This window comes from Lissotriton helveticus, chromosome 7 (assembly GCF_964261635.1).
Source record: "Lissotriton helveticus chromosome 7, aLisHel1.1, whole genome shotgun sequence".
Taxonomy (NCBI): domain Eukaryota; kingdom Metazoa; phylum Chordata; class Amphibia; order Caudata; family Salamandridae; genus Lissotriton; species Lissotriton helveticus.
In genome coordinates, this window is record NC_136068.1 from 1,828,928,627 (window position 1) to 1,828,942,918 (window position 14,292).

Sequence of the window (14,292 nt, forward strand, 5' to 3'; positions counted from 1 at the left end):
GCTAAATCCATGGCAACCATTATTCCATTCATGCGGTCTCCCGCATTCGTGTGTGCAAAGTGCGTTGAGTTATTCCCACACTCGTCCTGAATTCCACAGATGTTAGTACTGCTTCTGGAGAAGTGTGGCTCAATGGTTAGAGCGGCAGACCTTGATGCAGAACGCTGGCCAGGGACCAGGGTTCGATTCCTGCCTCGGGGGGGGGGTTGGGCTTAAATCCCTCTGACCGGATATTCTCGCCTCAGTGCCGAATCTAAGCATGGGCCCCACGCTGCAACTCTGGGCAATAGCTTGCTTAGTCTCCACAACGGCCCCCGATGCACAAGGGATGCCTGGTTTCACCATGGGATGCCCAGGAGTGGACACCTCACAAGGAAAAGCCAGGAGGGGTTCCCTTGTGGTAGGAGTACAAGCGCCGGGATGCCTCCGGGTTACTGTTCGCGCTATACAAATACAACACATTTGCATAATAACAAGTTAAAATCACCACCCCAAATCAATGCTAGCGATTTGTTAATGTACTTCAAGCGTAGCTCTTGTATTAAAAAGGAAACCTTATTTAAACATCAATAAAATCAATTGAATTCAGGTTATTATAGAAATTTACCATGAAGTAAATGGACGCCTTGTTAACAAACATAAGGAGTACCTGATAGTTACTTTACAAGCTTACGACTTCAATTTTATCAACAGACAGAACATTTGATATATACCTTTTAGCCTTCCAGAGGGAGATTGAATGGCCTCTGAGAAATACGTTTTATATCCCACCAGGTGGACGGGGGTACAAAGCCATGTTTCCTGCAATCTTATAATGTTATGTTTTGTTACTAATGACAACAATTATCATTAGTAATTTTGGAAAGCAAACCAGCTACATTCCAGAAAACAATGTGCAACTTTAAACCCTTTGTCTTTGGTTGTAAGCTCTTTTCCTGCGTGGGGTGCTCTTGATATGGCTTTAAAGCTGGAATGAGCCTTTCCACATTACCCTTACTGGGCGAATAAACTGGATCATGACATGCTATTTTCAAAACCCCACCATTTGTGCATTGAATGCAAGTAGTACCACCAAAAATATGTACGAATAGATTACATCTTTATTTCTAAAGATTTAACATCTTCTTTGTGTATAAACAAACTCCCAAAAACAATATCAGATCATAATTCCTTAATACTGCTAATTGATTATGATACTAATTGTATTCAAAAAACAACATGGTCCTTTGATAGGAAACTACTATGCAACAAAGAATACATTGATCATATCAAGGTTTGGACTGAGGAGTTCTTCAATATGAATCGATTCAGTGCATCAAGAAACATTGTTTGGGATACTTATAAAGCTGCTTTAAGGGGGGAAACTATTAGTTACCAATTTAAAATTAGGAATAGGGAAAAAAAAGAATATGAAACAAAAATAGCAGCTTTAGCTAAAGCTGAGGAAGAACATATCCTCAAAATTAGGCAAAGACAAGATACTAGCCATGTGATGATGCAGGTAGCAATACTGAAATCAGAGTTGAATTCCAAACTCAGCCAGAAAGCTGCCCAGACATATCAGTCACATAGAAAACAAGTATATGAAAGTGGAGAGAAAGTGGGCAGACAACTGGCACTTAATACACGGCAAAAAACTGCAAGGAGAGATATCGTTAATATAGTAGAAAACGGGCAGACCTTTACTCAAGCGACCGAAATTAATTCTCAGTTTCAGAGGTATTATCAGAAGTTGTATACTGAGGATACTATAAGTTCTGAGGAGGATATAAAAATCTACTTAAATAACTTTCTTAGTAATCCCGAGGCCACGAAATTATTAGATGACGATACAAAGGAGGATCTTGAAAAAGAAATCACACTCACGGAAGTCAGCGCCGCATTATCATTACTGCCATCTGGCAAAGCAGCAGGTCCCGATAAGATACCGATTGACTTATTTAAGCTACTTAGTCATCAATTAACACCTATTTTACATGATTTGTTTCTTGGGATACAATTTAATGGTATACCTCCAATGTCTTGGGAGGAAGCTAATATAATCGTCTTTCCTAAAAAGGGAAAATCTCCTGAACAGCTTACCTCGTATCGTCCCATATCTCTTATCAATTCGGACACTAAATTATATGCAAAAATCTTAGCGCTCAGACTGAGTGGGGTCGTTGAACAGCTCGCTTCCCCTTGGCAGCATGGCTTCATTCCTGGGAAGGGAACTACAGATCACATCCGCAGGGCAATTGCCTTATTCGATGCCATGACTGCCAGGGGGGAACGAATGTCGATGATCCTACTTGATGCTGAGAAGGCTTTTGATCGTGTTACCTGGAATTTTCTCTGGGAAGTTATGATGCGGAATAATTTTGGCCCCAAATTTATTAATTCAATTAAATCAATGTATCACCGTCCCAAAGCAAAAGTCTTGGCGGCCGGACTTGTTTCTGGATATATCAACATAACCAGAGGTACTAGACAAGGCTGCCCATGCTCGCCCTTACTATTTGCATTATACATTAATCCTCTCATTCTGAAACTACTAGAAAGCACTAATATTAAACCTGTTGTTAGCCATCACTTCGAAACAAAAATGCTGGCTTACGCTGATGACATCGCGATTATCACATCTGAACCGACAGAAGCTATCTGTGAAATAGAGGAAATTACTTCTGAATTTGGGCCTTATTCCGGATATTCTCTCAATAAGAGAAAGACGATTATTATAAGCACAGCTAACACAGTTTGCATGGACCCACGAAGAACTGAAAAAGCCACATATCTGGGCATTGAAATTTGTGCAAATACTAAGCTAATCCCAAAAATCAACTTTGACCCATTATTAAAAAAAATTAAGAAGGATTTTGAAAGGGTCAATAGCCTTCATCTTTCCATTATAGGGAGAGTCAACTATGTTAAAATGAATACGTTACCTAGATGCTTCTACCTGCTTCGAGCAATACCATTAGCTATTAAACAAGAAATATTAATGCTGATCAACTCACTTATATCTAAGTTTGTGTGGCAGAATGGAAAGATTAGAAGATCTCTGGAGTTATTATCTCTTCCTGTTGATAAAGGTGGTCTTACCATACCCAACATGATATTATATTACTGGGCAGCACAGATAAAACAACTTACGCCTATGATTAAAGGATATAATGTAGAGAATGTAGAGGACTCTGCTGAAATGCCCTCAATATATGAACTTTTGGTAGGTCAGGAGGCAAAAGGTTTACTACTGCGAAAGACCGAGACAAGAAATTATAAAGATTTTAAAGGAGAAATTATGATGAATGCTTGGAAAACTTGGAATAAAATTGCTAAATATACCCAAATTGAGAAAATTAATCGATATACACCACTTTTGCACTCTAATGCTATTCAGGGACAGGATTTAGCTGGCTTTTTAAAACAATGGGCAAAACTAGGAATTAGGACAATAGGTGACTTTCTAATAAATGACTATGATACAACCTTCCTAGCTTTAAAAGCCAAATACAATTTACCTAACGGAGATTTTCTGAAGTTTGCACAGATATTTGCTACACTAAAAGCTAAAGAATCACTAATTTGCTTATATAAACTTGAAATTATGGATGCAATATCTAGATCAAACACTAGAATTGGAACTTTATATAATATTCTTTTAAGTATGAAGAATGATGATCTTGATAAAACAGAAAGAAAGTGGGCACTAAAATTGAATAATCCGAATGTAGATATCAACAAAGTATTAAACATGAGTCAAAAGCTACTGATGGCGAGTAATCTTAAAGCACAACTTTATAAGACTGTTTTTGACCTATATTTTACCCCTGCTAAATTATTTGCATGGGGTAAACGTGAGAATGACTTGTGTCCTAGGTGCACTCAAGGGCCGGCAACTCTCACCCACATGTTTTACACTTGTCCTGATTTGACCTTAGTTAAAAACATGATAAACTCCTTTTGGGAAGAAATTTTTAGGCACAAAATACCAGAATCGGAAACTTTATTTTTACTTGGCCATGACCATACTTTAAATTTGAAGAAAACTGAAGAACGATTAGTTTTTATTGGCATGGCTGTATTTAGGATACTTCTATCCGCAAGATGGAAAGACGTAGATCCTCCAAGCTTCCAGATGTGGCTAGCACACTTTTTGGCAGTTTATAGATATGAAATTGCAATATTTGAAACAAGAGGGATACAATCTAAGCTACGTGGAGATACACTTTGGCGACCAATACCTGAATGGAAAAATTGTATTATCCCCAGTGGTATTGGTTGATTGTTGGAAATACCTACAAACGATTTTTTGGGTTTATTTGCATTGCGTTACAACCTTATTTTTTGATGTTATCTTCTTTGTTTCCTGGAATCATTCTTTGAATCTGAAAAACCTGTGATTTATTAGTACTGCTGTATTATCTGATTTGTTTTATATTTTGTAACATTACTGTATTATTGTAAATGCATCCTGTTTTCTTACGCCTGGTATAATAAAAAAAAAAAAAAAAAAAAAGAATGCAAGTAGTACCTGGTAATGAACCGGCTTGTGTGAGCCCAGGAATTGTTGGTTCCCGTTGAGTAGGTAGCACCATAACACTCATTGGTGATCTTGCTACCGCCGCCAAGTCCAGTCACTCAATATCATCCAAACCTGATAGGGCACTAAATCTAGTGTATGTTGCAATTGCCTGTGAAGGCCACTGAGCCTTATACGGATTTCGCATGTGTGTGGGGGGAAAATGTATGCTTGGTGGAGGGTAGAAAAAACCCAATGACTGTATGTTGATCCCTGCGGTGTTAACAATGTGATTCCGCCCTATATTCAAAACTTCCTTTACCAGTCAAGGGGAGCCAAATGTCATGACTATGTAATCCCCCGTCAGAACCTTTTCCCTTGCCCCCACCCATTGGACTCGTATAATCATCTTAAAATCTTGAAAGAGTTGGCTGTGCAGCCCAACTCTGTTGCTCAGCCAATGTAATGACTTGTTCTTCAGGGCTGTCCATGTGTCCTCATTAGAAGATTGATTAGGGGGTGCATTACCTAAAATGATGACATAGGGGGTGGCTTCTGGTGGCCGGTCCAGGTGGGGGTCTGCGGCCCTATAATCAGCCGGGAAAGAAGTAGTAGGGTAGCTTTGACTTGGGTGCTGGAGGTACGGAGGGATTTGTGCTCGAGATGTTATTGCCTGTGGCGCCAAATTAATTAGAGTGTTAGTGTGCCTTGGTGACCTTTGCAATGCCCCTTTTCCAGCTTGGTTAATATGTGGCTTCTCTGTCAGAGAAGTGACTAGAGGAGCTGACCTCTCTGTTGTGAGCCCATCATTTTTATGGGTTTTTTGGTTCCCTGCCTGGATGTTTAAAGTCGTGTTTAAACCTGTTATGCAATTAACACATCTCACTACCAAAAACATATTTTTTATTGTATTACTTTCCTCCTCCAACTCACACCTATTTCCTAAATGAGCAATTGCAGGTTTCCTCCCATCCTTGCAAATCTTGGCAAATCCTGGCCTCATACTTTGTGCTATTTATTCACTACTGGGCATCACTAAAAAGACGAGATGCTACTTGCAGCAGAATTGCACAAAAATTAACATGAATATTTAGTCTTAATTTTTTTCTCTACTAAAGTCAGCTTTCAGTCTCTGTTTTTTATTAATATATTTCTGGTCAAATCTGTCTTTGAGTACTTGTTTTGACCAAGAAATAGATGTCTCTATGACCTTGGCCCTTTTGATTACCATTTCAAATTTGGATCACCCAAACTACACAAATGTACGTGAATTCTTTTAGAATTGATGTTGACGGGAAACATCCAAAACAATGAGGCCTGAGCCACAAGTTCTGAAATCCTCAACACCGACTTGCCTGGACAATGGCTTTGTCTTAACCATGCATGTGCATGGTTGAGGCAAAGTCGGTCTAGAGTTCAGGATGGGCATGGTGGGAGGGGCGTCGGAACAAGACAAGTAAAAGGGATTGGGATTAGTTTTTAGGGGGTGGGGTGTTCGGGGTAGTTTTTGGGGGTGGAAGGGTTTGGAGCTGTTTTTAGGGGATGGGAGGGGGTTGGGTAGTTTATAGGGGGGCAGGTAGTTATTAGAAGGTTGGGGGTTCTGGGTAGATTTTAGGGGGTTGTTGGGCTTGGGGTAGTTTGTAAGGGGTGGGGGGGGTTTGTGGTAGTTTCTAGGAGGTTGGGAGTAGTCTGGTTTCTAGTAATTTGGGGGTGTATTTAGGGATCAGGAGGAGAGGGAGGGGTGGTAACCTTAGAAACAGATAGGCGTTTACCATGAAAATTTGTGGTAAAGGAATGCATGGTAAAACAATTCGTGTTTAAGACACGGTCATTTTAGAGACTACATTTTAAAGGTACGCGGGGGTAGAGTAAGTCATTTTTGTGGCAAATAACCAGTGTTGACCGTCAACTAACCAAGTGCTCCCAAACATTTCATCCTTTGTGGCCTCAAAATCTAATCTCATGAATTGTCAATACCTCTAAATGCAGTCAATAATTCATCAAAGAAGCCATTAGGCTTCTGTGCACATGTGGCTTGAATCGTCTCTATAACTTTTCCATCACCTCATCAAGTTTGGTAAGATCCCTTGTACCCTCAGCTAGTACAACCCTCGAAACTTCTATAAATGTGCTGTCCCTCAGAGCCCAAACACTTCAGTAAAACATGTTCCTCACTACTGACGTCTTATTGGCTTCAAAGACCACCCTAATATTTAAAAGCCGCTTCCACCTCATCCAATGAATGTTTGGGATCGCCTTTTCACTGTAAATACTTCTGAGGAAGGTTAAGTTGAATTGTTTTCAATTGTTAATAACAACTACAATAATGTGTTCTCATGTAAAATAAACTACTCTTAAAATACAGTTAAACATGAATAGCAAAATATTTTAATTATATTATACTAAAATGGTAATAAAATGAAGTGGGCTAAAGGCTACTTAAGGGAGGTTTAGACCTTTCTATATATATCCACTCCACTTAGAAAATGTACATGTTCATTGAAGGAATCTAGAATTACTTTATTTCGACAAATGATGTGTATGCATCGCATACCAACATGAATAAAAAGTACTTTAGACATGCGTGCACTTGAGTCAGTGAGTATGTGTGTGCATTACAGAATACCTCAGATTACAGAAGGTTAATAGTTTCATTAGAGTTTGAGGCTCATGTCGGCTAGTATGTGTGCTTGTATGCAAGAATAATGGAGTGAACAAAAGCATTTGAATACTAGTAAATTGCTGACAAATGGAAGTGCTTCAATGCCAGGAAAAGTTCATGATGAGGCAAAAACACCTCTTAAACTAGCAGCTAACCAATAACCTTTGCTTTAATGGCCAGTCACTAGAAATTAGCACTTACATCCATTTTATATGAACTTACAGTGAGGTCCAAAGAAGCATACGGAAAACAAAACTAGAGATGCTAAATGGATCTGAACCCATTTCTCACAAGAGGAATTTTCAAAAGTAGGTGGTTGGTGGACTGTCGGTTCATTGGAAGGCCAGGATCAAATTACAACATGGGCCCTTAAGAAGATTTTGCCTCAGACGCCTGCAAATGTTTCTGATAGGTCTGATATTCATTTTGCTCTGCAAACTCCTGGAGCTCTCTTATCACTAGGCTCTCCTAGGACAGAAACTAGGTGATAATTGTTTTTCATTGCCTAACCCTCCTCTTGCTTCTGTAGACATCTACTGGGCTAGGGTAGGAGAACGTCTTACAGCTTCTCCCATCACCCCAGTACACAGCAACAATGATGGAACTAGTGCTCTTACACTGCTAAACAAGGGTAATGATCTATATTGTCATTCTTCTATCTCTTCCAACAGCCATTTACAACCTAAAATCTGTTTCTAATTGCTCTTTCACTTGTTGTCCCCCAACATCAGCAATATCCTGTGGTTGATCTAAATTCGTGACCATGATCTTCTTTGATTCTTCCACAGGCATGTCCCTTGCTGAGTTACATCTGTACAGCTGCAACCTTGTTTCTTTCTCACTTCTGGGACAAATATTGGGTTCCTGCTATTTGATTCAAAGTCCCCTATGGCGCAGAAGATTGCCAGGCACAAGGGGCAATGGCATGATGGCTATATTCTTTGTTTTGCCCATAGTTCACTCTTAAAAAGAGATGAACAGACACCTAGTAATCTTTTGCCCATACAGGCATATTTTTTTAATCTGACCCCTTCCTTCCTGAACTTCCCAATCCTAAGATCTCCTTCAGACAATTTACATCCATATTTAATTATATATAAAAGTCAGAATGCATCTCAGTCCCACGGGCAATGGCAGCAGCATCTTTCTGCAGAAACCACAGTGATTCTGACAGCATAGGAGCAGTGGCTGCTATAAGCAGTATGACTAAATGTGATTGATGCGTACCTGCCTTTACGCAGGGTGGATCCATTCAGCCAGGTCCATTCAGAACTGCTTCCGTTGAAACGCAGGCCAATCCAAACGAAGCTTCTACTCGTTCCTTTGGCCTCAATGAAATTCTAAGAAAGAAGTGGGCATTGAATTGACTTAAAGGACATGCAATTATTGCTTGGTGTACTTTTCATAGTGTCGTCAGTATAGCACATATACATACATATATGTCAGTGACAGTAGTGGATGCAACACAAAATCCCAAAACACTTGAAATTCGAAAGTTAACTGTACAAATGCAAACTCCCAACCCACCATCGCTTGTGAAATGTGAAACAAGGCCTGAACGAGACACTCAATGAGTATTTTGATGACAGTTTAGGAGTTTGTCTGTTTTTTTACTATGTAGCAGAAGTGTCACTGAATTGATCTCCCCTCTGCTGTGTGGCGCTCGCTTGCCTCGCTGTGCCTGTTTCAGAACTGTTTCATTGGAGAAACATCCATCACAATGCAGTCATTACAACGCCCTGCTTTTACAACGCAACTGTTACAACTCAATGCCTTAACATCGCATACAATTACAATGCAAGCCTTTACAGCGCATGTCACTACAATAATGCCATTACACCGCATACCATGCAACGCATGCCATAACAACGTATTATACGGTAAGTAAAGGAGATTGTTTTAGTATTAGGGAGGGTATGGGTTTTGGGGTACAGGGTAATAGTAATTTTTACTCCCTGCACTATCCAACACTTTCCCTACTGTTGCACTCACTGGAGTGGGAATGTTATTTTTTACCCCTACAATATCCAACACTTACTCTACTGTTGCCCTAAAAGTATTATGCGTTGTAATGGTATGCCTTGTAATGATATGCGTTGTAATGGAATGCGTTCTAATGATAGTTTTGAAAAACGCATTGTAATAGAATGCTTTTTAAAATCATGCAATGCAATAATAGTTGCGATGTAAAGACTGCGTTGTAAAAGCATGTTTGCTAATTGCAGGCATTGTAACACCATATATTTGTTTCATTGTGATACCGCTTCCCTGTTGGCTTTTTGCTTAGCTGCTGTTACTGATACTTTGGGGCAGGTTTGCAAGCCCCTTGCTCCACTTTTGCGTCATATCTAACATGGGAAAAGTGACGCATTAGTGGCGCAGGGGCTTGTAAATCTGCCCCTTTGTATCTTTAGCCAGATAACTCTTTCCAGCCTCTAAGTGTATTTTTCCTTCTGCATAGTGTTATGGTGTTTGATAGCCTCCTTTGTGAATACTCTGTTAATTGTTTAGCACTGACCAACAGCTGTTTCCCTTTTTGTTTTCATTTCATGTAATTCTGCTGTTTGTTTTCGCTCCTCGGTTTTCCGCACTGCCCTCTTTTTTCCGCCATTTTGCTTGATCACTCTTACACACTTTCCATCTCCAAGAGCCCCTCCCTCCTCTCAAGACCTACTTACTTACCTCAGATCAGTAACCGGGTAAAACTGACTAGACCATGGAATAAGGTCAATCTGGACTCTTTCACCACCCATTTCATTCCCCCTCTCATCACCAAGACCACCGATCCTAACAAAGCAGCTGTCGACCTTGAACTTGCGATCACCTCGGCCTTGGATACAATTTCGCCATTAAAGAAATCCAGACCTCCCACTAAAATCTCCCCATGGTTCACCCCGAACCTGGAAAAAAATAAACATTCAGCCAGGACAGCAGAAAGGAAATGGCGACAAACCAAGACCCAAATTGACAGACAACAATATTAAACAATGCACAGACTGTATATGAAAGAAATTGCAACTACAAAAAAAGTCTATCTAGGCAACAGGATAACTCAGGCAGCCAACTCACAGAGAGAGCTATACAAAATAGTTAAACAATTCACAAACCCCTCTGCCTGTCAGCCGTCTCTCACCAAATCACAAGATTGGGTCTACTCTGTATCATCTTACTTCCACAATAAAATTAATGATATCCATAAACTTTTTCCCCCAACCAACTCCCCCTATTCAGACCACACCCCTGTCAACAAAGGCAACAAAGATTCCGACAACCCTGACATAGTCCTCAAAGAATTTCTACCTTTTTCAGAAACAGGGATTGAATATACCTTGCACAAAATTAAGTCAGGATCCCCTGGAGACCCAGCCTCTTCTCAGATTTTAGCAAAAATTGCACCCGCCCTGATTCCCGACCTAACCAAGACCCTCAATCTCTCCTTATCTCATGCTTCTGTTCCCCTGCACTGGAAGGAGGCCACAATCAGACCAATTTTAAAGAAACCCTCAGCCGACCCTAAACTACTTTCTAACTACCGGCTTATCTCTCTACTGCCTTTATTTGGAAAGGTCATGGAACACTTGATAAATAAACAATTAGGCACATATCTGGAAACAAACAAATTCCTAGATTCCTCTCAATCAGGTTTCAGGGCGTCTCACAGCACCGAGACTGCCCTGCTTGAAATAATAGATAATGTCAGGATGACTCTCGACACAGGACAGTCTGCCATACTGGTCCTGCTCGATCTGTCGGCGGCCTTTGACACCATCTCGCATCACATTCTCCTAGAGCGTCTTGCAGAGATTGGTGTTGAGGGCTCCGCACTACTCTGGATCAAAAGCTATCTGACCAAGAGGTGCTCAAAAGTTCAAGTAGGAATATACTCCTCCAGCCACCAGGAGAACGACAAAGGTGTACCCCAGGGATCTATACTGAGCCCTACGCTCTTTAACCTATATGTATCCCCTTTGGCTAAGGTGATCAGAGCTCATGGTTTTGGAACTGTATCTTACGCCGACGAAACTCAGTTACTGATTACCGTCGGCCCAGACCACGATGAAACCAAACAGACATTCCAAAAGTGCATGGTTGCAATCCACGACTGGATGACCAACAACTTTTTAATACTAAATGCTAGCAAAACGGAGATTGTGCTTTTTGGAACGGCCGATAAGCTCTGGACAGATGAATGGTGGCCTCCAACATTGGGACCCTGCCCCTCTCCCAAGTCCTCAGTCAGGAATCAGGCTGTCCATGACTGAACATGTCAACAAAGTAGTGCACACCAGCTTTGGACTAATGCGCAGCTTGAAGAAAATTTTCAAGTGGATTCCCCTCCCGTCCCGCATGCCCTTAGACCAAGGTCTCATCATCAGCCGTATAGATTATGGGAATGCCCTGCTGACCTCCATGAATGAAAATCTCCTGGCAAAATTCCAGGTACTACAAAACACCGCTGCCAGACTGGTGCTTAACATTCCTCCCTGCACCCCATCACTGCCCTGCCTCAAGGTCCTGCACTGGCTCCCTATAACGAAACGCATAAAATTAAAATGATGCTGCCTAGTCCACAAAACCATCCATGGACAAGGACCGATTTACTTGGAAAAAAAGCTTAAATTCCATAGCCCGGCCAGAACACTTAGATCCTCCTGTAGGCTATTTCTAACTATTCCCAAAGTCCGCGTGGTTAGAAATGGCGATAGAGCCTTCAGTAAAACAGCTCCTGAAGCCTGGAATGCCCTGCCCCTACACATCAGGTCTGAACCCAACCCAATCTTGTTCCATTTTTCCAAGGCCAGGGACAGTGGCGCATCAAGGATGCCAGGGGTACTATAATAATAATATTCCTGTATTTGTAAAGTGCACAGCTACCAGTAGGTTTCCCGGCGTTGGGGGCTATCGGGAAGATTAAGCAAGCTATTGCCCAGAGTCACATGGTGCTGGACAGACCCCTGCCACCGGTGATTGAACCGTGATCCCGAGCGTCCGGCGTCAGTCGCCCTTGCTGCTGCGCCACACCTCTTCCACTAATGCAAGTAAGCACAAAGGTCTCCCTATGTCCTGTTTGGATACTGAAATAGAGTCAGTATTAAGGTGCAAAGGTCCCCACAGAGCCCTGGCCTCGGTGCCACTGCACCTGCTGCACATTTGATAGCTATGCCGCTGGCTGGAGATTTTCCCAGAGCTGCATGCAGCACTACACCAAGAAACCACCACACAAGCAATAGCTGCATTCTTTGGAATGCTGCTTTTTTATGGCAATGCAAGCAGTGAAACTGCACCAGACTTGGAGGCGGAGTAGTGTAACAACAGGAATATGATGAGCAGAGGAAACCCATCCTTCATGTGGTGACTGACAAGAGGGCTGTGGCTATAACATGTTATATATAGATGTTATTAACATGGCAGAGTCCAGCACTATGTGGGATTTAGAGGTAGAAAAGGGCATCAGATCAAAGGTTCTGATGCATAGGTATTTTGCATGACTAAGAACATGCTAACTCTATCAATAGGTTTCAAGGTTCATAATAACAGTCATTCTAAATTAATCTGAATACTTTGGCGGTAGTCATGCAATATAATCAATGTTTGCGGTACGTACTTATTAGACCTCTAACTCTATGAGTGTAGTAAAAAAGATTAGAAGATACAGAAGGAGCAGAATTTACAATATTGCCATCACACACTTGTTCCTTTTTACAGTATCACTGAGAGATGACCTGTGCGCGTGCACGATACTTTACCATTTCATTCTCATCGTCAATAAGTACTAGATGGGATTGGCGGGAGGTGCAGTATTCCTCACTGGAGGTCCAGGATTTCAACTCCTCGGAGATGAAGTAACATCTTCCTCGAAAACTCAGCCAGTTGTAAGGGCAGATCACACACATGGATTCTAATTGGGGGGAAACAGCAGCATTAATACATCTCAAAGCTCTCCTGGACTAGTGTATAAATGTCTTGGAGGCTCTGGCTCAGTTGATATGGAAGAAGTAGAGATAGGTAGGGGAGTATGCTTACCACGAAGACATAAATTGGGCCCTTTGTTTTTCCCCACTAAACTGTGGAAAATCAAAGAGCTGTTTTAGGGCCTGTGAGGGGGTTGGGGAATTCCCAAATGAAAGGTATATCTTTCAAAGATTTAAAATTAAGATATTTTGAGTGCCAGCATCCTACCTCATCCTACTGCATCTGACCTGAACCATTGTAAGGTTGCAGCTCCAATCCTCCTCTCAGCATCACAATCCCTACATGGTCAGTACTTCTTTTTCCAGCAGATTAACATAACACCAACAGTCAACTGTTTTACTCATCCATGCCATTCTAAGCAGGAATAATCTCCTACACCCACCTTAATTCTTCCGACTGTATTACCTTCATTATGGGGGATGTGTAGCTCTTGGCTAGCCTTTCCCAGCAAAGCCCACACAACAATTCCTTGTACCCCTTGTATCCTCCCTGATTCAATTTCTTTCTATCAATACTGCATGTATCCTATACATACTCACCACTTCCCTTCTAATTTGCCATTTTACCTGGTGACTGTACTCCTGCCTTCCATGTTTACTTAACCTCTCCTTTCTACTGGTTTGGATGGTCTTAAGGTGATGATTTGCCCTCTTAATAATTCTTTAGAGATACCCTTGAGTTTAATGTTGGGTTTAGAAATTATCTTTAAGGGGGGCACACAAAGAGGCACAGATAACACTGGTGGGGCCACCAATAACTTAGATTCCTGGAAACAGAATCAATCTCCAGGAAAAAGATGAAGTTTTGGATTTTCCACCAGTACTACTAAATTCCCCTCTGACTTCTGGTACTGTACATGACTACAAGCGGTGAGAAGCCCAGGGCAGCTATGCGCTTTACAAAATCCTATAACACAACATAGCATAACCTGCAAACAGGAAAAGTGTACACATACATGTTCATGTTTGTATATATGTCTGTATATTTCATGTCCCCTTTCTTTTCAGCTATTCATTTATCTGCCCACCACTCATCTGCTTGTTTCTTGTGTTATCCCTCTATTCTGTCATTCCTCCTTCAATTCTTTTTCTCGCTCATTTTCTCTACATATGGTGTTTTCTTTCTGTTTCTTGTCCCACAGCTTGCATCCTCCTGT

General features: G+C 41.3%; 1 protein-coding gene across 1 annotated transcript in view; it reads right to left on the reverse strand.

Moving 5' to 3' along the window:
* Window positions 1-13,057, reverse strand: part of LOC144767741 (killer cell lectin-like receptor subfamily F member 1) — a 35,203-nt gene extending 22,146 nt beyond the window's left edge. The window contains exons 1-2 of the mRNA XM_078651126.1: window positions 12,911-13,057; window positions 8,391-8,503 (exon numbers count right to left, since the gene is read on the reverse strand). Coding sequence (XP_078507252.1) covers window positions 8,391-8,503; window positions 12,911-13,057 — 260 coding nt within the window. The remainder of the gene's footprint in view (window positions 1-8,390; window positions 8,504-12,910) is intronic.
* Window positions 13,058-14,292: the final 1,235 nt, after the last annotated feature.